The following is a 22,420-nucleotide window of genomic DNA, read 5'->3' on the forward strand; positions in this document are numbered from 1 at the left end:
TAATCTCTTCAGAGAAGGTTTCCTGGAAATATGCTAGGATTCTTATCAGACAAGATTAAAACGTTAGCATGAATTTACTTATGCTATGTATTACAGTCCCCCCTCCTTTATTAATTCATTAAGTTGTGCTTTTTAGGACAGATTTTGATACAGTTCACTTATTCTTTGATTTCTTAATTAGTATTTACAAGACTTAATTAGTACTTTTTATACTGCTAATCAGAGTATAAAATTAATAATTTTTCATAAGATTGTTTATTCCAGTATTTGATTCCTCTTATTTGGATACTCAGTTGTATATCAATGCAAGTGCTTATTGTATCCTGAGTTCTATTTTGTCTGCATAGTAGCTTAATGTTACTTGTAAAATACTTTCTTCATGCTTTTTCACGTTATCTGTTAAAATGTATTTTAATTGTGTATGAGCTTCAAATCTGGCCAGAGCTTCAGCAGCTCTGCTCTCTCTATTTTTTATTCAATTTCATTATTTTAGATATTTTGGATCTTCTCTAGTTTTCATTGTAGCTAGCTCAGGATCAACGTGAATAGCTGCTATTTGCCTGCTTTGGATAATAGAAATTGTATGTGACAAGGAAGAAATAATAGCCTCATTATTGAAAATAATATTTACAAATAATTTAATGCCATGCGATTTTGGTACACTGCTGCTTGGGTTTGAGACATTTGTCTAGTTATTAATTTAAACATATAAATGGGAGTTTTATATCTCCAACTGCTTTTTTGTCTGTGTGTGTGTTCAAGTAGCAGGTTTATAAACTTATCTGCTCTGGGGGTTACTCATCATTTTTTATTTTGGGTTTTCCTGATGAGACTTTTCTTTTGAGCGTACTTCTGGCTGCTCATACAAAGGTTTCTCAAAGGTGTTTCTTCCTTTTCTCCATAAGAAAAAGAATTTAGGTTGAATATTTTTTATGGTACAGCTGCTTTTTTGAATTTTAGGGTAACCAACTATATGCTCTTTCTTCAGAAATCTAAAACATTCTGTCTGGGGTTTTCTAATTTCTTAATATCTTGGGGGTTTTCTTGGAACCCTTTTAAAGCTTCTATTCTTTTAAAAGGGTTAGCATCATTTTCTTTACACTAAAATAATTTCTTTATTTCATTAAAGGCACAGTTAGTATTGTTTTGCATGCTGTAATATTCATTTGGGCTTTGCAGTCATGACTAGGTAGTGCTTGAATTTGTGGTACTTACTCTTTTGCATGGGGTTTTACTTACTTTTTTAAAATGTCTTGATTTCTTTTCTCTAGAAATACATTTTTGACTCACAACTGTATTTACTAATTGTTTTTGAAATTTGTTTTACACCCCCCTTTTGTATGTAAGATCCCACATCTGTTTCTTAGTAAAGCACATATATTCTTTTCCTTTGGGACAAGGCAGACCCAGCTGTGTTCTTCCTGGTGCAAGATTTCAGACTACTCAAATTGATCATGTAGCTATGTCACATGAAGCTAATTGATATCGTGCATAACATACAGAATTCACGTTAGCGGCAGTTACAAATGCATATTTGGTGTGGCAGCTAATATGTACAAGCTGGTAGCATTTGGAACAGTCTCCATTAGCTTGTAGACGTATGAAGCACATTAGTATCTACTATTTAAGGGGTCCGGTATGATTTAAGCTTCTACCTCCAACCTACTGGGTTGCTATCAGCAGCTGGGTAATGCATCTTCTCGATAGCAAGAATAGACATCAATCCAGTCTTGCCCTCTTGTAATTTATAATGTGCTGTTGCTTTTTCTGTTGCCACTTTTTTCACTGACTTTTAACCTTGTCTCAAGTTTTAGCCTTAATATAAAAATATTCAGATACTTAAGTGTTTAAATCACACTCTATTTTTTCAATTTTTACCAGTTGTTGGGAAAAACTGTTTATCTCAAAATTAAAAATTCCTTACTATTTTTCACTTGCCAGTAAAAGATGTCTCACCTGAACTGAAATCTCAAGTGTTTGCTTGGTCTGCTTTTTTTCTGTTCTACACATACACAACAGAGTAGGTTTCTTGGTTTCTTAGCCCATGTACAATGTCTATACCACAAATTCTCACATTTAAGACAGCAAAAACACACTCAAGGCTCACAGTTACAGTTAGGAGATTGACAAATTATTTTTCTGGAATATCTTAAAATATATTTAACTTGTTGTCATGATATGCTAACTTTATCAAGGTTGTCTCTGGAGTTTTTACTGTAGGTCTCCTGGGGTGGAAGCAATTTATCATATAGGTTCAGGTGGAGGTTGTATTGGTCTTTTAACTTGAGAGGCATGTATCTTTTTTCAGCAGTCTACATAGCTGTTTCTGTAGTTAAAAGAGTTAAATATGGCTTTTCCCAATTAGGGGTTAAGTTTTGTTCATTTCACTTTTTATTAGTACTCAATCTCTTACTGGATTTTGTGAACAGCAAAGTCCAAAGGCAGGGTCTACCAGCTGAGCTTTCTGTTGAAGAGATCTCACAAGAGACAGTATCCAAGCTACATATTGTTTCAAATATACATCACTTATTTCTACCCTCTCCCCTCAACTAGGCTGAGAATTACAGGGATAAGTAATTCCAAACATCAGTTTAAGGGGAGATAATTGTGTATCTCTCCTGGGTTTGGCTTTCAATCTTGTCAAAGCTAGTGGCAAGAGCCCTACTAATGGTATCTTAGCTTTTATCACCAGCTTCAGAAGATGTTTCCTCATTTCTCATTCATTCTTTCAACTTAGCCTAAACTTTGGGGGTGCGAGGGGGTGTGGAGATTCTATTCTATTCTTAAAGCAGTCGTAACTCCTTTAAGAATTTTTCTTGTAAAATGAGTTTCCCTGAGTCTGTTGCTTCCACGATCTTACATTTTGGAATTATTTGTTTTAAAAATGCTTTAATAACTGGTCTTGTAGTTGCTGAAATGCCTGGAGATGCTTTTGGTCACCCTATTAACTGATACACTAGTAACAGAAAAATCCAAATCTTGTCACTTCGGGCATTTCAGTAAAATCTACCTGACATCTCTAGAAGGGACATACAGCTCATGGCTTTATCCTTGGCAACTTTTTTTTCTAATTCTGTTACTGGTTTTAACACAAATTAAACAATTATCAATAGCTCACTGTAGCTCCCTTTGCTAGAGTAAAAAGATTCACAGCATCATACATTTTGAGGAAAGGTTCCTGCCAGTCCTTGGGCCTCAGCCACCATCAAAACTGTGACTGCACAGCCCTGCAGATAATGGGGACTCTGTTGTTCTCCCATTTCTGCATCAAGCCCACCCTAGGGGTAGGGAGGTGATTAACAAATTACCCAAGGAAAGATAATAAAATATTTCTCAAGGTTTTCTTATAACTTCCACAGAGGAAACTGCAAGATAAATACTTTGCATAGGGACATCACCATCTTTACAAGGCAGCAGTTGCAGAATTGGTTTCAGGATTAGAATTTGCTAATTCTGGCTTTTTACAACAAAACACACAAAAAGCAGGGGGGTATGGTCCCCTCCAAACAAGAGCCTTTTAGTTCTGCACAAAATCTCATGTAGACAAATTAATTAAATTCACAAATTAATTTACTACAATTTCTACAATTTTCTCAGAGAAAGATGCATTCAAACTTCTGAGCTTAGAGAAGAAACTACAATTTTCACAATTCTTTTGAACAATCAAAAAAATTATTTTGACAGTTTTTCCCCTTACAGGGGTAAAAATTAAGGTGGAACGAGAGGTCCTTGTTTTTACTAAGACACACACCTCCTCTCGATCCAGACCCACTTAAAAAGTTTAACAGAGGCGCCAGGTTGGAGGGTATCTGGTACAATGAGAGCTTTTGACACCCTTAACAATCCATTTTTATTATTTTCTGGATTCCTCTTCCTGAGAGTTGTTTTGGCAGACATTGCTGTTTTCAGTGTCTCTCTGCCCCGCAGACATCACGCTGTCTCGGGTCTCCCCTGCTGGGGAGAGAACGCCTTTGCTACTTCCTTGTGGCTGACCCTGTCTCCTCAGTTTCGGGGGACCCCTTGGGCCCTGCGGTTTTTCCCTCTTGGGCCAGAAAAATTCTGTCACCATTCTCGCCTTTACTTTTTGTGCTCACTCTATTTACCACACACCGTATACCAGATTCAATCCCTGTCGTGCCACATTGTCCAAACAGCTCGTCCCACTCTGGCACTCTCGGCGGGCAACGGCCGGCAGCACCACAGGCAGCCAGGGCATTCTGCAGCCTCAACGGGGCCAGCGGCCACTGCTGTCCCTGTCCAGAGCTGGCGGGGTCAGGCACTGCCCAGCGCTGAGTCCCAGCAGCTCTACAGAACCCCCCCCAGTTTGTGCTCTCAGTCCCTCACTTCTGCACCTGGTCCTTGCTTCAACTCTATCTCTCTACACTCTTTACATAAACTTTCTGAGCTTCTCTCAAGAGTTTTGTAATCTCTCTTGCTAATTTTCTAACTTTTCGAGTTTCTTTCCTATGTTTTCTTACGATTTTGTTACAAATTGTGTTTTTAACAACGCTTCTCCTATTGGAGAATTAGAGTCTATTTCTAATACATCTGTAGGCTTTTCCGTAATCTCTCAAGATAATCTCGTTTTTCTCTTGGTATTCTCTAAATACTTTGCTAATGTTCTAGCCTCGGGGAACAGCTTCCCGGACTCTTTTTTGAGTCTTACTTTTCTCTACCTTATTTTACTAAATATTTCAGTCTTATTTCTTAATTACTTCTCCCCTCAGTGTCCAGGTTTTATTCAGTCACACGGACTGATTTTTAATGAGCTGGTACTCACCATACTTAGTCAGTTTTGTTTCCGTTTTTACCGATCTCTTTCTCCAGCGGGGACCGACTCACGGAGATTTGATCAGTAGTGTGCTCCCTTTTTATTTTCTCTCTTTCTCTCTCCCCTGGACCTCTGGTCCTAGGCTATAAAGGGCTTACCTGCCTCCCGAGTTCCTGGGAGCGTATCTTTCCTTTTTAACCCCTGCGTGACCGATGTCCGAACTCTTTCTCCCGAAATTCGGATTTTACTTATGCAATGAGCCTCTTCAAAATCGCTTCCTTCTTTTACCGACCTTATCCCTCTCGGGATATAAGAACTGCGGCTTATCAGGAGTCCGCTCTCACTTTGTGACTATGTCAGGTCTCATTCATACGCTCAGTCACACCTACTCAACCAGCGTTACTTACGGTCTCCTTTTCCCACGTGGGTCTCTGTGCACGTAGAATTATGAGTAGAATATACTGCAGTTCTGAGGACCCCTCTTTGAATCCTCTGTGGGCCCCTGGGAGCACCGAGCTCGTTTCTCTTTTGTTTATGGCTTTTACTTTTAATTTAATATTCGAATGCCACAGGGTTGTTGATTTCCCACACCGTCAGGCCGCTGAAATAGTGGGGCGCCCCCCGATTGAAGAGGGAGAGTTACAAAACCCGAAGTTGCATCGTGTTGGGGTCAGCAATCTATTATAAATGAGTAGCTAAATTGATTAATAAAAAAATAATTTATTAAAACAATACAATTGCGAAAAGCAACCATAAGCAAAAATCAGTTCGGCGCTGTGCCGGGCAAACAGCCCCGGGTGAGACAGGGAGGGGCTTTCTAGCACTGCTTTACCATGCTTCACAAACTGCAACAGTTCTAAGGCGCTTTTTATATGTTTTCAGGTTTTCTGGGGGTCTCTTTGAATGCACTTCTTGCAGGCAAATATTCATGCTGTTTTGGGTGTATATGTTGAAATCTGGTTGGTTTTCTTGGAAATACACTTGTGCATACGAATATTCATGAGTTATAATCTTATCGGACGGAAGTTTCTTGGAAATATGTTCCTTGCAGATGCATATTCATGTTGGCCTTGCTGCATATCACTATAATCTCTTCAGAGAAGGTTTCCTGGAAATATGCTAGGATTCTTATCAGACAAGATTAAAACGTTAGCATGAATTTACTTATGCTATGTATTACAATACCGAAATAGTAGATATTCTTAGGACTGAATTTACTGAAAATGCTATCGTACCCTCAAGATTTAATTTTTTTTCCCCATTATATTTTAATATTATTAAAGGAGTAATTATAATCCAATCTTAAGAATAGCATTGTAGCAGAAAGTAAGGACTTGCAATACAGTGGGAAATGAACAAACATAGGAACTGCCTGGAGGAGTTGATCTGGAAGTATGTCATCAAAACAATCTTCAGAGACCTTTTTCTCAATCTCTCTTACTATCTTTTGTGCTCTTGAGCTGAATTCCCGAATAGATGCATCAGCTTCCCTAGTATCACATCATACAACAGACAGTGGCATTTAGTGCCACACTTGGAAATTCTGCACTGAGCTTTTGCAGTATGCGTCTGATCAGTGCTCAGAAAATAGAAATAAATACAGATTCACATTCTATTCTATGGCCTCTAATTAGCGTTTTTTCTTACCATAGAACATAAACTCTATATTAGTGTGTAGGGAGGCACAGGCTCTTAATACCTGCTTTGAGATTTTAAACTCTCTTATTTAGTGCAGCTTTACATTTTTCCAAATCACTGGAATCACTGTTTTTTGCATCCTCGTTCTCCTTGTATAAAGTTTGTGTGTGTAAATGTCAAAGCATATGCATAATGCAAACTATGGCAATGCTTTGTTATGAGAAGTAGTGCTGTGATTATCTCTTTGTCCCAGCCTCTCATGTTTGAGAATTTGTAGTTCAAGGTAACAAGTTCTGTTTGCCCTTGGAGATTGACTGACTGTACTAGTGTAATGTTAGAAGGGATCTCAAGAAGAATAAATCCCCTGTTTAGGGGGGAAACGTTTAAATCATAACAATCTTTCAGGTCTTGAAACAATCAACAAAATGGTCTGTTCCCATTTTATATTTTATTTAGAGCGTAAAGAAACAACCTGAGCTTTAAAATAGAGGTATAGCTACATAAGGGATATAAATAAACCATAACATTTGGTAGATAACTGCCTACCTCTGAAGCCTGCCACAGACCATACATTTCTGTTATCATGAATGACTCTAATTATACCCATTACCTCATGGAGTAAGAGCAATAAACTACTTGAAATTAAGATTTGATTCAGTTTGTAAACTTCTTTAAACAAATATAACCAGACAGCAGTGATAAAAGTAATAGCCAACTAAATTAAGCCAGAAATGTTATGTTTGTGACAAAAGGATAAGAGTAAAATCGAATGTTGGACTAATAGTCAGCAACCAAGCTGTTCATACTTCCAGGCTTTGGGGTAGTCTGCTGGTAGTGAGTGGTCTTCTGTTCCAGTTTTTCTTTGGTCCCATTTTTCTTGCATGAGCACTTCTGACAGTGTTCAGAACCCATTCTGGAAAACTATCCAGCTTTTTTCCATAGTAAGTTAATCAAGTTAGACCTAACTTCATTTTATTTCTGAAGCCTTCTGTGATAGAGTCTAGTTTGGCTGAGAAGTTAAATTCTGGAATTTTTTTTTCATGTTTTATGAATAGAAAATAATTTAAGTTTTAATGTGTTAAGTACTAAACTAGTGGAAAACTGGTGTCCAACTAAAACCCTAGTTCCTGGTATCGTTTTTATTTGTTGTGTTTTACTGTGAGCACAAAGTTATGGTGTCCTTTTCTTGCTGTGTATTAAGTTGCTTGAGGTGTTGTACCTCACTCAGGTGAGTATGAGTGAGGAACAAAGATTGCACTGGTCCCAATGTACCTGTAGTGTTCTCAGTCTAGCCTTAAAATTATACACGAGCTCTGGAAGAGTGGTCTGTTCTCCTAACTGCCACTGTGTGAGGATGGGGAAGTGCTCACTACCTGAACTACAAATGATGCTTTGTGACATTTGTAACTTTCTGGAAGGACCTTGGCCCACACACAGGAAGCTTTGCTCCTCTTGCTCTAGTGCTCCACTTAGTGTGAAAAGTTGGAGATTTTAAGTGGTTTGGTTTGTTTGGGGTTTTTTTCCTACAGTTGTAATTTTCTTTAACCAAGCTCTGGTGATTCCTCGTGAGAAGTTAATAGGAGGATGCATTTACTTTTATATATCTGACCTTTTGTTTATCTGATACAGTCAATATTAGTCAAGGATTTTAGACTTTGATCCAGGCCTTTTTTCTTTGAACATTTTCTTAACTTTCAGCAATAGTATGATTGTTGTCCATGCATACAAATTATAGTGATATAAGGTATGTATGAAATTGCATAAGCAGAATCAAGACACTTAAAAATGAGCAAGCAGTGTTGGAAATTCAGGCAATTAAAAGTGTTTCTCCATTTGCCCTGTTAAGTGCTAATAGTACATACTGTCACTTGAATGCATTGTGTATGTTTTATTGCAGGCTTTTGTGATTGTGTTCGATATTTGTATATCTTTCTGAATTTTCTTTGTAGATCTTGGCAAACAATCACTTTTGATAAACAACCTGCATCTTTCATCAGAATAGTTGGAACTCGCAACACAGCTAATGAGGTAAGGAACTTCTAAGAAACTGTATGTTCTTTCATGAATGTACAGCAGCACAGTTTTTCATATATTGCAGTGAAATTGATAAGGCTTTCTCAAATGTACAATGCTTCATCTTTTTGCTCTGGCATTCTAGCAAAACACTTGAACAGTGTTATTATCTGTTCCTCGTTTTGACATTTCCACACTGCCATCAAATACTCCTATTGGGTTTGGTTTTAAATTAATCCTTATTTTAATGAAAAATTAAAATACCAATTTAGTGCACTAGAGAAAGGTGTATGGTCTCTGGTATATTTTAGATTTATCACCTGTATATTATCCTTTTAATTAATAAAACATTAAAAAATCTCATTATTCATAAGAAAATATTATTAATTTTCATACCTACTATATCAATTGACTAATAGTAGCCAAACCAAGAGATTTTTTTCATTTATACAGAAAAAAATATTTTATCCTAGCCCATCAAGTGCAATATCATCCCATCTTTGTTTACTTGTGCTTCTCTATTTTGTAATCATTGTGTATTGTCTCAGATGAAGTCCAGATTTTACTCTTGACTTCAGTATAACTATTCATAGTATGTGAATTTAAGAGTATATGTATGTCTTTGTGAGATTAGGACTTAATGTGATGACATCATGAGGCACCAAAAACCACTGTTTATGTGTATAGACCTACCTGTCTGTATTCTGCACAGGCAGCTCAACACCAAACATGGTACTTTGATGCTTTACACTGAGCTTGGGGTAGCACTATTACATTTGGATTAATTAGAATTTGATAGCTCCAGAGGTGAGGTTTTCTGATAGTATTTAGCATTTGGGGCTGCTGGTTCCTAAGCACTGGGAGCATCATTCAGTGGCATTGTCTGTGCCCAGTTGTAGTGCAACTACAAACAAAACTGGCAAACAAAAGCAGCACCAGATATCAACATCTCAGCCAGCTGCTGGAAAGTAGCTGACCAACAAACAGAACTGTGAATACAAATTTTTATTTTGTGTTTCTGAGCAGTGTCTCCCATCATGTGTACAGCCTTAATCACTGAGCCCTTAGAATTAGTGTCAGAAGCTACCTATGGGGTAGTACATGTGTGAAGAAGGCTTCTTCCACAACTGATCAGTATTGACATTCTTGTTTCCTCTCGTGCCAGTGTTTGTAAATTCCTATCTCTTTCTTAAAAAAGAACGAGGTGCATTGCATAAACTTAGCAAACCAGGAAACATTGCTTTCAATTTTGAATTCTTAAAGGTAGCTTTAAGCCTTGGAGGGCAGTGACCTTTTAGCCATAATTCTAATTTCAAACTGGTTACTATTTGCAAGGAATTTAATATCTTGTGTAATTACTTATATAGAGCACTGCACAACTACAGTGAAGATGAGTATGGACAGAGATGAATACAGCTATTCATATAGTGTCTCAGTTGAATTATAAACACATGCTATTCTCCTTTGTCTTTTCCTCTTTTGTCTGTAAAATCTGCATCCAACACTAATTTGGTTTTTATTTTTTTAATTATTTCTTCTAACACCTGTAGAGGAGGAACATTTTGGTGTGCACATATTACTAAATTACTTTTATATTTATGTATATAAATTAAACAGAGGGTCTGTGACATCTTGTCATAGATTTTAATTTTTCAAAGAAAGCAGCAAGGTATTTTTCATATTTACAATTTAAATAGTAATAGTGTAACCAAAGTCTTGGTTTGTTCTATAGTCTTGATAGTCTCTTCAGAAAGAATACAAGCAGTATCCAGAATTACTTGCCCACAGCTGGTTGTACAGTCTGTCAAACCATTTTCATTTTAAATAAAATATACAGCATATTCAGCAGCATATTCTTATCAAGGAGTGTTACTGTAATAGGTGCAAAATACTCCTTACTTGTTCTACCAACACATACCTTTGAACTTTGAAACACAATCTGTACATCCCAAAGGGAGGAGTTATTTTTGGAATTTAAAAGAAATGCCATAAAATGTCTCCATTTTGTGAATTTTCTGATCTTTAAACTCATCTTTTCCTAACCATGTTTTCCAAGTTTTGAAAGACATGATGTTCACAAATTTTTTTACGTGGAGTTTGAATAGTTTTTGGTATATTAGAACATGATGGAAGTATCACTTTCTGTTTTCTTGAGCTTACAGACATCCTAATTTTGTAGAGAAAATAATTATTTTTCCTTTTCATCATTCATTTGTCAGACAGGTCACCAGATACTTTATATAAGTTTTTTCTTGTTACTCTTCTCCAGTATTACTGACCTGGAAAGGACACCTTGTTGCTGATGTGAGAGCTTTGTCTTACAAATTACTGCACCAGTGTATTTGTACTTGGCCCTCCTACTTTGTGTGTCCAACCTCTCTTAAAATATCTATGAGAATTAGAACATGATGTGGCTCACAGGATGATCCTGAGCTGTCATTTTTTTCTTTTGAAAGAAGCACATGAAAGATTGTATGTTTTAGTGATACTGTGGAAATGCTTAATTCTGATATTGGATAAAGCAGCTGGGCTCAACTTCTCTCAGGCTTAGGCTTCTCTCACGCACTATATTCTTTATATGCTGAGGTGGCAGAGTAATAGAGAATAATGTTCCAAATTCACAGGCTTGTCAATGTGCTACATGTTTTAACCATTAAGAATGTAATATGAAACAATCAGTGAAAATGAAAGTTCCAATTTAAGAATTGTGTATTTCTGACTTTGTAGACTAGTATTAGCTAAATTTCAAGGCTATCCACACTATGCTTAAAAAAGCTGTTTCGATATGTAAAGTGAGGTTTTAAATCAGAAACACTATTATGGTGGGATACAGTAGAAATACAGAAACTTCATTCTGTGCTTCCTTTCAAGGAAAGCAGCATCTTACAGTGGTGCACTATGAGAGAATGTTCATTTCTGCAAGGCCTTATCCTGAAAAGTGCAGCTGGAAAAATTACAATAGCTTCTTATTACAAATAAGGTGTTACTTTAAAAACATGGAAGTGGTATGAGTACAAAAGGGACTTCTCTAGAAGTGTAGATAAATACAAAAATTGTCTTCTCCAGAACTGTAATAGATGGAGAGAATACATGCCAGTATGGGAATTAGTCCAGCTTTAGGGAAAAACAGAAGAAATGCACAGGAAAACCATTCTGTGCATGTGTCTACATGTGGGTGGTGGTGCAGATTTGTAATCTGTTCATATATGTATATGTAAAGGCAAAGCAATACATTTTTATGTGAGCATGTGTATAAATAGAAATAGAAGCACGTATTGTAAAGTATTTGCATAGAAAAGTTACACTGAGGGGCATAAGAAAATATAATATGGATTAAAAAAAACCAAGCACTGTCTGAGGATTTTTTTTTATTCATTTTATGTATGCTGTCAGAATTTGAATTAGCTAGCAACATCCTCAGAAAAGACCTGGGGCTACTGCAAACATGTCAGTGCAGATGTCTGCTCAATGTTCACTTGAGCAGGGATGGTCAAAAAGAATAACAGGATTTTTAGGTTGTATTGAAGAAAATATAGAAAACATTGTATTCTGTAGTCTTGTATGAATATGTGTATTATTATTATTAATAATAATAATAATAGCAATAATGTGTAGTATATCTATGTCTTGTGTATATTTGATTTTGCCAATATTGATTTGAAAGGGTCTGGGAAAGTGCAGTGAAGATTATAAGAGATTACTTTGTTTGTGAGAACAAACAAATGACTAATAGAAGATATCATAAAAGTATACAAAGTTAAGACAGTACATTTAAAATTCAGGATTTAATATTCATCAAGCTTTTACTTTTAAACTACAATGCATGGGAAAATAGCTCATTTAAAGCAATGTAAGAAAATATTTGTGTTTAGTATGTGGCAAAGTTGTGCAATTCATAGTGAAATCATCTGGGAAGAGGTTTTGTAACAATTTTAAAGAGTTCGTCCCCCTTCTCCTCCCAGGCTCTTCAAGGACAAGTAGAAGTAAATAAAGTAGAAAATAAATTGGAAAAAATGCTTAAGCACACAGTCCTCTTAATCTGTGAGACAATCACCTGTACACTGGTCCCAGGTATTGTTTGAATCCTCAGAAAATTATCACTATTTCAAATGGAATATTTCACCTGATGAAGCAGCAGCCACCTTGGACACTCTGAATGCCTTTCTACATACTCCAGGACTTGTCTGGAGAGCTGCCATTGTTATTACAGCAGAGGGCAATCTTAAAATAGAATCATGTTGGTAATGATTTAAATTTCATTTCTAGGGTGCATGAACATTCAGCCTCTTCAGGAAGTGATTAGATCATAAAATATGTTTAAGCCAATTAATATAATTGTTGTTATTATCCAATAGCATGTAGTAGGTATTTCTGCTATCTGGTGAAGAAAAAAAAAATTACAAATCCCTATCTGTTTTGAAACCATCTTTCTGATTTTTAGTGCCATATGTAAAGGTTGGTATAATTTGAAAGCCTTCTCTTGCTCCAGTGTTGTCCCTGTCTCATGTTTATTGCCCATAAGTAAATGTTTTTGACCTCATGGTGAAACATTCTATTTTGACTTTGTTACTGATCTGGCCTGCAGACTTCCATATAGACTTCCATATAGAGTTCATCTTACTTTGATCATGATTTTACAAATTGTTTTGCTTTATATTAATTTTTTGTTCTCTCCAGGTGTTTCACTGTGTACATTTTGAGTGCCCAGCACAAAACAGTACCCACAAGGACGAGAGTAGTAAGGAAGTAGCAGCAACAGAGGTGGAGACTGGTGGACAGTAGCTTGTTTCTTTTCCTGTTGGAGCTGCAAGCACCTGGTTCCCTGCATTCCCCTCCTGGATCCACCTCACATCCTCATGTTTATCAATGATAAAGTAGGTTGAAAGGGAGCTTTTGCAACCCCACTGACATTCTGCAAAATTATTCAGAACCTTCTTGTGCTGGCACCTTTTCTTTCTTTGTGAATGAAGGGGACCATGTCTGAAAGCTGTAAGTATTGAAATGAAAAAGGCTTATTCCCAAGGACATGAAGAGACTGTTTCACTCTTCCTTGATATGTTCAAATCAGGATGGTCTCCAAGGGAGGAGAAAATAGGTCTTCAATTTTCATCAAGTACCCCACTAACACCCTACCTCTCTAATCTAACCAAGGCAAGGGAAAAAGGAAGGAAATAAAAGGCAGAGCTACAAATCTAAAATTATTCAAACAGAATGGAAAACATACAAAATAAGTATTTGTTCCCTGGAGGTTTTTATTAGTAAAAAAAAATGTTTATGGAACACAACAGTCCAGAATATATTTTATTTTTTAGGTGATTCTCCATTCATATTACCTTGTAACTAGTAATCTGTTTTCTAAATCATTTTGATTCTGTATTCCACTTAATTTCTTATTTTTGTCTATAGAAAATGTTGTACAGTAGATTAAGGAAGTATCAGACATGTTTACCTGCTGAGATGCAAATTCTCTCATTCATCAGTGGAATGACAAGAAAAGCGTTCATGATATCAACAAACTAATTAATGTATCTGTATTAATATTGACCTTAGTTGACTTTTCAGAGTATAAAATTGTCATTTCCTACATTCAAAAGGAAGTTTCTAAATCAAACATCTGTCTTGAAGAAAATTGTATTTTTTCACTCTTGGAGATGATTATTTAAATTTTGTCTGCCTAAGACATCTTGCAACAGAACATCAAAAATGTTCAGTTTAGAAAAGTGAAACTCCATCTGGGCACTGACAAACAGTAGTTCAAATTCCAAAAGAAGAATTCACAGATAATTTACATTTTTCCAATAAGAGTTGTTTTACAGTCTGGAGCTAAAAATTCAAAGACTGTCTATGCATTATCATTTCTCATGATCTTCATAAAATGTGATGGTTCTGCACCACATTGTAAAAGATCTGGTTCTTAATTTACAGTCACAGAATTTGTTATCCATCTATAATGTCTGGATTACACTGCCTGCTACTTCACTTATTCTATTTTCACACTGATGATGATGTAGTCTTTTACTCTCCAGATCTACATGACTTTTAGGAAGAACTCCATGTCAGTCTTTCAGTATGGAATAAAGAGATATTGTATTAAGACAAATGCTGATGTAATTGGCAAAATTGATTAGGATGCTTCTTCCTCCTCACAAAGTATATTATATTGGAAATGTCAGCTAACCAGGAATTTCCTGTGGTGATAAATAACCTTGTCAGAAGAAAACAAAGCTAGTGCAGGATAAGTACGGTTTTCCTTTACATAACCACAATGACAAAATGAGTTATATCAACATAGCAAATTGTATGTTAATTTATCACACTACTTAATTTGAAATAATTTTCCTGTTGGATACTGCTTGTGCTAAACCCAAGAAGAAATATAATCAGTGGTAGCAATGAATCAGAGGATATTTAAAATAAGAGAAGCATCCCTTTTCTTTAAAATAAAATTGATTAGGCTTTATCGATAATATTATAGCTTTTTTCATTGCCAAATTAGTTTTGTTCTGACATTTGCATACAGTTCCCTCCCTTCCCACTGCCATATTCTGACTTGTGAATGTCTGTTGGTGAAGATGGTTGCCCACTGTGCTGTATAAAGGTTGTAATTCATGTGCCACAGCTGCCTTAGACAGTGCGGAGTTCTAAGGCAGGATTCTGCTTGTGCCAGCCACTTCCCCCTAGTCTGCTGGGCTGATTACCTTATGGCTTAACAGCCTTTGGAATATGGAAGAATTAAGACCATCTATTGAGGACACCACTGTAATGTTTATGTATGTCAAAAAAGTTGTATTTTTTTTCCCTTTAAAAGCAGGAAAACTTCTTCAGTTGCAATCCATGCTGGAACTGCTAAGATGCCTAGAGCATATCTTGCTTTTGGTAGATAAGTCCTTGCATGGCAGTGGTGGTATTTCTTTGCAGTTCCATCAAACAAGTCTGCTTTTCTCAAACTGTGGGTAAGCAAAGAGCATAACTTCCTAGCTGTTACTATTTAGTAGCCACCCTTGTAGAGAATGTAAAAAAAACTAAAATAAAAAGGTTGTGCCATCTGTTCTGAGCCTAGGCTTTCAGAGAAAGAATGGAATTTTTCCATCTGTAATCTTTGATGTGCACCATTAATTTTTATGATACAAGTAAGTCCTGCAGACTATAACCTATGGAACATCTCTTTGAGCTTGTCTCGTAACTCAGTGTGGAACAGAAATGTCTCTTTATTTCCCGTGATATTCACTCTCTCCCAAAAATCTGGATGAACATATCTGAGATTCCCAAAGCAAAAACTCTGAGGTTCTACAGGGCCTTCAGTCTCCCACCCCCATAAAACAATACAAAGAAAAACCAACTTTGTCTTTCATGCAGTTGAATAGCAATTTTTTGTATTAAACTTCTCAGTCACAATGGCCTTCTCAGAGTCATTATTTTATTTAGAGTTGCTCTGAGAACCTGTCATCAAGGTGAGTCCAGTGAGCTTCCAGGCTTTTAAGGCAAGGCCTGCCACAAGCCCTTTACACTTTCAACCTTTACCCTCTTTATTTAAAGACATAATGTTTACAGAGAGCTGAACTGCACTGGGCCTTCTAATATTGCCCACCAACAAACACCCCTAACACCTGTATTCCCTAGAGGAGGTCTCTTGTCTTAAACATTGTGTCAGCAATGTATTAGTAGTGACAAAGGAGGATATAACGCAGAACTGATTTGTGGTTTTGTGTGCATGTTCTCATTCTTTCTAATTATTGTCGGTATTTATTGACTCCCAAGTTCAGATGAAACTTCCTCTAAAGTTTTGTGGAGTTTTTTTTCCCTTTTCTTTTTTATCTTTGCTTTTTCTTTCAGTGAAAGTAAGTTGTAGTACTGTTATGGTGTAGTATCAAGTTTTATCAAAGTGATGAAATGCTGTAATTATTCAGAACTGTGTAATCAGCCTTATCCTATTTAGAAAAAGGTTATTGCAGAACTGACCAGGTACTCGTTGCTTTCTTATCAGAAATTATAAAATAGATCTGTTGTTTGAGTTTTGAATAATGTAAATATCTGTACTGACAATATTGAGCCATTGATTCTATTTGGTACTTCAATATCTTTAAATTCCCCAGGTCTCCTTTTCTCAATTTTACTTCCATAGGTTGAATTCAGGCTGAGACTTGACTCATATGGAGCTCAACAAAGGTATTTCTAAAATCTTTTTATTTATTTACTTTTTCCAAATGAAAATAAAAGTTTTTTTTATTCACAGAAGGTATTATCTGAGGAAATACATTTTTGACATGAGCAAACGTTGTGCAGCTTACAATTTTTCAAGATACTTTTCAAGCCATTTCCAATCAGCTTTAAAACAAGTTTAAATGGCTGTTAAATGGAATCACAATGAGAGAAGGTGTAACGCAAGTCTTATGTAAAAGACAATACAGAGGAGAAATCACTAATTTTGTTAGAATAAGAACTCTTCATTGCAGTTTCCTTCCTTCAGAGCTCCATTTATTTCTTCTTTTCTCCATGAAAATCAGTTTTTCTTATTCATTATGACTACTCATGTAAGAGCTCAGTGCTTTTCAGCATTGCTGAAAAATTCAGTTTAATGTATCTTCATCTTTACTAATGACATCAGAGAATTTTCAGTACCTGACTTGATGAGAGTTAGTTTCCATGAAAGAAAGCAAAAAAAGTCTGTAATTGTTTCAGTCTAATTAAATTTTCAGTACAAAAATTAGATGACAAAATTAATGCCATTCTTGTCTGATTGTTGTGTCATCATAGTTCTGGTTATAAAGTGATGTCTACTCAGAGATGCTTAATAAAGTATTAGAACTTTGATTTCATAAGCTATAGATTCCATATCTCTATAAAAATATTAATTTGCTTATATTTTGACAGGGGTTAGTCTACTGTCAAATAAACAAATGAATGCATTGGTAATTTTATTGTTGTGGCTAGATTAGTAAGCAAATGATAGAGGCAGTAAGAGTTAATATATCCAAGAAAAAACAATTAGGCTTGTGCATCATCGTATTCAGTTGCCAGAGGACTAAACTATGCTTTATTGATCACAGAGGATGCTTGAGGCCTGGGCTCCATCCCCATTTCTCAGTTAATAGTTCTATTTAGGTTAGAATCATTAGTTCTCTCTGAACTGATTGTTGTTGTCAGTTGTAGTAGTTAACTCACATATATATGTGGAAGCTCCACAAAGGTTTGTTCAGGATACAGAAGTTAAAGGTCCTGAGTCAAGTTTTAGGACTGCTTAAATACTCATATAGATATACATATATTTATATATATGTGTGTGTGTGTGTATATACATATACGTATATATATATATATATATATCTATGTATGTGTGTGTATATGTGCATTAAATTGAGGTAGTAGGTAATTATTTAGCTTACATTTAGAATATGTTCTAAAGTTCCAAAATTTTAAAAAAAATTAAATCTGTGCAGGCAGATGTGAAATGCTGCTGTTGTGGTATGGCAGGATGCTGGTTGCTTTTGAAGTGCAAATGTCTAAAAAAGGTACAGGCAAACCAGTCCAAAGTTTTTGTCCAGTTGTTAAATATTGGCAATTTGGCTGTAGTGAGGTGTACACAATATAGAGCAAGTTCAATGCTCATCTCAAAGATGGGTGCAGTCTGAGGAACACAGATATTCCTCCTAGCTACCTTGTCTGCCGTGGCTTGTAGTATTTACAGAGAGAACCTTCATTGGACTTCTGTTACCTGCTGAAAAAAAAACCTGCAATCTTTTTGGCCCTTGCCAAGCTTTTATTGCAAAGCTTTGGCTGAGTTAATGACAAAGTGTGGAATCTGGGTGTGTGTTTGAATGTTTACATGAAAAAGTTTAAAATCACTCTGCAACTTTCTTTAGATTAAGAAAGCACAATTAAAAAGTGCAGCATAGTATGAAGAAACTACAGGTATCTGTCATATGCCCATGTCCTGACTGCCTGTGCAACCACATACCCATCTTACCATGCTGTATGTGTTTAATTACTCCAATATGTCCAGGTGGTGGAAGTGAAGAATGAGCTCCATCATTATCCATTTTCACACAGCCAGTCATTAGAGAAGTACTTCTTATACTGTTCCTTCCAGGCCTAATACAATAATACAAGTTAGTGTTCTAAAAAAATCATAATAGATTCCTTACATGAACGTAATGGAATTGAAGTTCCAATTACTAAATATTCGAATGAGTGGTGGCATCACCCTGCACAGGTGTAAATATGCCTTTTCATTGTCTCTTACTACTTTAGGCCCTGGGCTATCACAGAGGAGGAGAGCTGCACTATTGGTAAAATGAACTCTTAGTCATTCTTTTTGTACTTATCATCTTGGCACATCTATTCTCTTCGTACAGCTGCTCAATTAAAACAAGTTTCTCATCATTTTCAGAATTGTCCTTTGACTCCTGCAATCTGCCAGATGCATATTAACCACTTCTGTCAATTATATTAAGTGGTCTGAAAAATTTACAAAATTAATATAGGAGGTCTTTAACACCAAATTCTTTGTGTCCAAAAAGTACCAGTTAAGTCCTGAAATACCAAGTTGCAGAAAGAGTAGTTTGGGGAAAAGAAAGACTGGTATGGAATTACGTGGTTTCATCTATGCATATGTAGCAATGGAAATGTATTTGTTAAGCAAATTGAGTGACTATTTGCAAAGATGTGTTTCTATAGCCTATTTTTTGTTAAAAAATGGAGTTTTGTTAAGGAATCTATCATTCATCTGAGTGCTAAAAGAGAACATAGGAAGTGAGGCTTTAGTAGTTTTTATGGCAAGAGCAACACAAAGATAAAATTCATGCAGTCTGAGCTAGTTCTGTTTGGCCCCAATCTTTCCAGCTCTTCCTTTTTCCTACATGCTTTCCCCAACATGCTTATTACTCCTTTTCTTTTCCTCCCTACATAGCATCATATCACTGTTGCTGGGGTGTTCCCTGTAATTTTCTTCCGTATTATGATGTATTAAGGAATTATTAATCTTTTTTATTTTTACCTCTTTATCCTATGTTGACTAAAATATCATCATCCCCTTTAATTCACATTAGATTCTAAAGACAACTACCACTAGGCTGTCAAGTGCTAGTGAGCAACATTTGAATTTGGCTTTCTATGGATGTGTGAAATACTAGTCGTTTTGAACCTTATACTTCCATGATCTGATTACAGTCTGTTACCCTTAAGAGGAAAATAAGTAAGAAATTTATTGTTGACTTAGTAAGTAGGTCAGGTTTTACACTGGCTTACATAACTTAAGTTTAAATATAAATTTGAAGTATTTCTTTCTCACTGTGGTACACCAAATGTATGCTCAACTTGCTAGTTGTCCATTGTCTCAGGCATTAATTGTGCATAAGTGTTCTTTCCTAAGTAAACTGCATCATCAAGAGTGAGCCTTGAAAGAATTCATAACTTTTCAGTGTCCATGTGTGAAGGTATTTCAGTTGTCCAGGGATCTGAACATCACACTGACCACATGGACTCATTTTGTGAAGTACAGCATTAGTTCACAATTTGGACCCCCTGTCTATTAACCTTATCCAGTCTCTTGTAAAATGTTCTTTCATTTTTGCTTTTCTCAATTTCACTATTGTCTTTGGTTTTCTTTTTTAAGTGAGTGTTAATGTTCAGAGCCAGGCTAAATAGAAGTTTAGCTTTTAGTGAACTTTTTCACTTATTCTCTGTTAGTGGCTCCTCTTTCTTGACAGACAGTAATTTAAATCCATTTTACACTATGTTACCATCCCTTTCTCTGCAGCAATTATAATTGTATCTTGAAATTTTTGTGTATTAAATCCCTTTCCTTCTTTCTCATAGAGTGGTTCTAAACTACCTCAGACTTTGTTGTGAACAGGTATAAGTTTTGGCAACAGTTTTTAGCCTTTATCATAATCTTTGAATGTTCTTTCTGTATATGTGTATGTAGCAAAACCAGCCTGCCAGACCCTGACTGCATTTTCAGGAATACTGTCCCACGCAAGAAATGTAATTGGGATGAATTCACAGCCACACTGGCTGTTCAGGCTCTCACTGATACCTCTATCAAGAAAAGCTTTTCAGGAGGGCAACTTCTGGCATGGAAAGTGCTTCAGCTTTCTCTTTGAAGGGACATGATGCTGCCTGCACTAGATGACTTCCACCTCTCCATTATCGTGACAAGCATCATAAAACTGCATCATCAGGCCTCCATCCCTGGCTCCAGGATACATGCTGTTGCACTGGACTGTGTTCATCATATGAGAACAAACCCCACGTGATGGTGTGTTCTCATGACCTTGGTGTCATTTTATACTGCAGCAGATGTGCATTACCAACCCTTTGGGCTATAATTAGGTTTCAGGGAAAATGGTGGTTGCAGATTGTGCTGCAATTGATAACTTTGGGAATTGTCTGGTTTTGTAAGTTATCCATTGAACAACCCAACAAACCTTGCTAGTGTTGATTTTCTTTTCACCAGCAGACATGTATATCATCAAACAAGCATTTTTTTGTAACATGGAATTTTCTATGAGCATCCAGAAAAAGAAGCATCCCAATTATTTTCTTAGTAGCAATGTGTGTATTTGTAATGAAAGTTTTAGAATTATTAAGCTGCTGTAAGCTATTTTGTGCATGCTCTGGCATTGTGTGAACAGTTTGTATTAACAGCTGATAAGGAGAGGGCTGTGGCAAACAAGGCAGGCTGGCTGTGGATTTTGCAGTTTCAAAGAGCAGCAGAGTGCCAGAATGGATGCAGGACCAGACTGCTCAAAGCAAATCATAAAGTGAAACTGTTGTGCTTTGTATTTATTTCTTTGGGGATTCTTCTTCAAAGTATTTAAATTGACAGGAAAATATAGAGTATATTTAAAATAGTAACAATTAGAAATACACCTTTTCAAGAATGAGAGAGGTGTGATTTGAAAAATAAAGTGATCTTTTGCGCTTAACTCCTTGTCTGTAGTTTTGTTAACATAATGTTAGAACCTGTCTGATGCTGCTTACATATTGCATGTGTGAATAGAAGACTTTGGGCAGAACTGTACTGATTTCTCATCACAGCAAGGAAGTTAATAACGTCATCATTGATATATTAACTCATAATGACACAGTCTTAATATCAGCATAGAAAATGGTGGTGATTTTCACTGTGACTTCCAGGTCACTGGGCATCCTCGAAGCTACTGCAAATGTTTGGACCAACAGGTGCTGGGTGTTGCTACCAGGATGTGCTGCTACACTCTCTGGATGAAGTGTATGAATGGGTATTTCAATATATTTCACAAAAAAAGTGGACAAATGTTGCACTATATTAGGAATGGTGAGAAGCACAGCACTGACTCCCTTAGCTGCATTGTCCAAGAGAGCAAAGTTTATTATTCTTGATCTTCTTTTATAGACAGGTTTGAGAAGGTCCAAGAGGTAAAACTCTCATTGGTCATTAAAGCAACACATCACCATCACTGGTTAAGTGGAGCACCACCCCTTGACTGTTTCCTAAACAACACCTGCGAAGATTGTTGTCCTTTACCAAGGACTGTTTGGATTCTTTCTGATGCTTTCTCAGGTCAGAGTGAGAAGCCTGTGTGTCTTAGTTTCACACAGGCTCTGTTCCCTTCTTGCTTTTTGCATTTAGCATCCACATCTCCCCTCTTTTCTTTTAGGGCAGAAAGGCAGTGTTTGGCCCTTGCAGGCCCTTGCAGGAAAGAGAACAAACACAGCATCAGAGGTTCCTTTAGTAAATTCTTGATTACTAAATGGAACCTTAATTGGACACTGACTTAGAATGGTCAGGGAGATTCTCTGGTACATTCTATTGACTATTTCTTGCATTACCATTAAGTCTTGTTGTTTATTCTTGCAAGGAGTCAGTTAAACCTGGTAAATTGGAGTGACTCTGAATGTGTATAAACATTTTCAATAATCAGATTCATCTTTGTAGGTATCAATAGCTTTTCTTGTTTTTCTGAGCCGTCAGAGAATGCGTTAGCATCCAGCTATTTTTGGTTTCAATGACAAATT

The 22,420-nt window shown here is 36.3% G+C and overlaps 1 protein-coding gene across 14 annotated transcripts in view; it reads left to right on the forward strand.

Moving 5' to 3' along the window:
• The window catches only part of BTBD9 (BTB domain containing 9), a 130,619-nt gene extending 109,271 nt beyond the window's left edge, over positions 1-21,348 (forward strand). For 2 of the 14 annotated variants that reach the window (XM_015621059.3, XM_015621060.3), the window contains exons 11-12: positions 8,359-8,437; positions 13,100-21,348. In XM_015621059.3, the coding sequence (XP_015476545.1) occupies positions 8,359-8,437; positions 13,100-13,204 (184 nt within the window). In that variant the 3' untranslated portion in view covers positions 13,205-21,348. The remainder of the gene's footprint in view (positions 1-8,358; positions 8,438-13,099) is intronic. The other 12 variants (XR_001520270.3, XR_001520272.3, XR_001520267.3 and 9 more) reach the window with 12 other exon arrangements.
• The last annotated feature ends 1,072 nt before the right edge of the window (positions 21,349-22,420 follow it).

This window comes from Parus major, chromosome 3 (genome assembly GCF_001522545.3).
Source record: "Parus major isolate Abel chromosome 3, Parus_major1.1, whole genome shotgun sequence".
Taxonomy (NCBI): Eukaryota; Metazoa; Chordata; class Aves; order Passeriformes; family Paridae; genus Parus; species Parus major.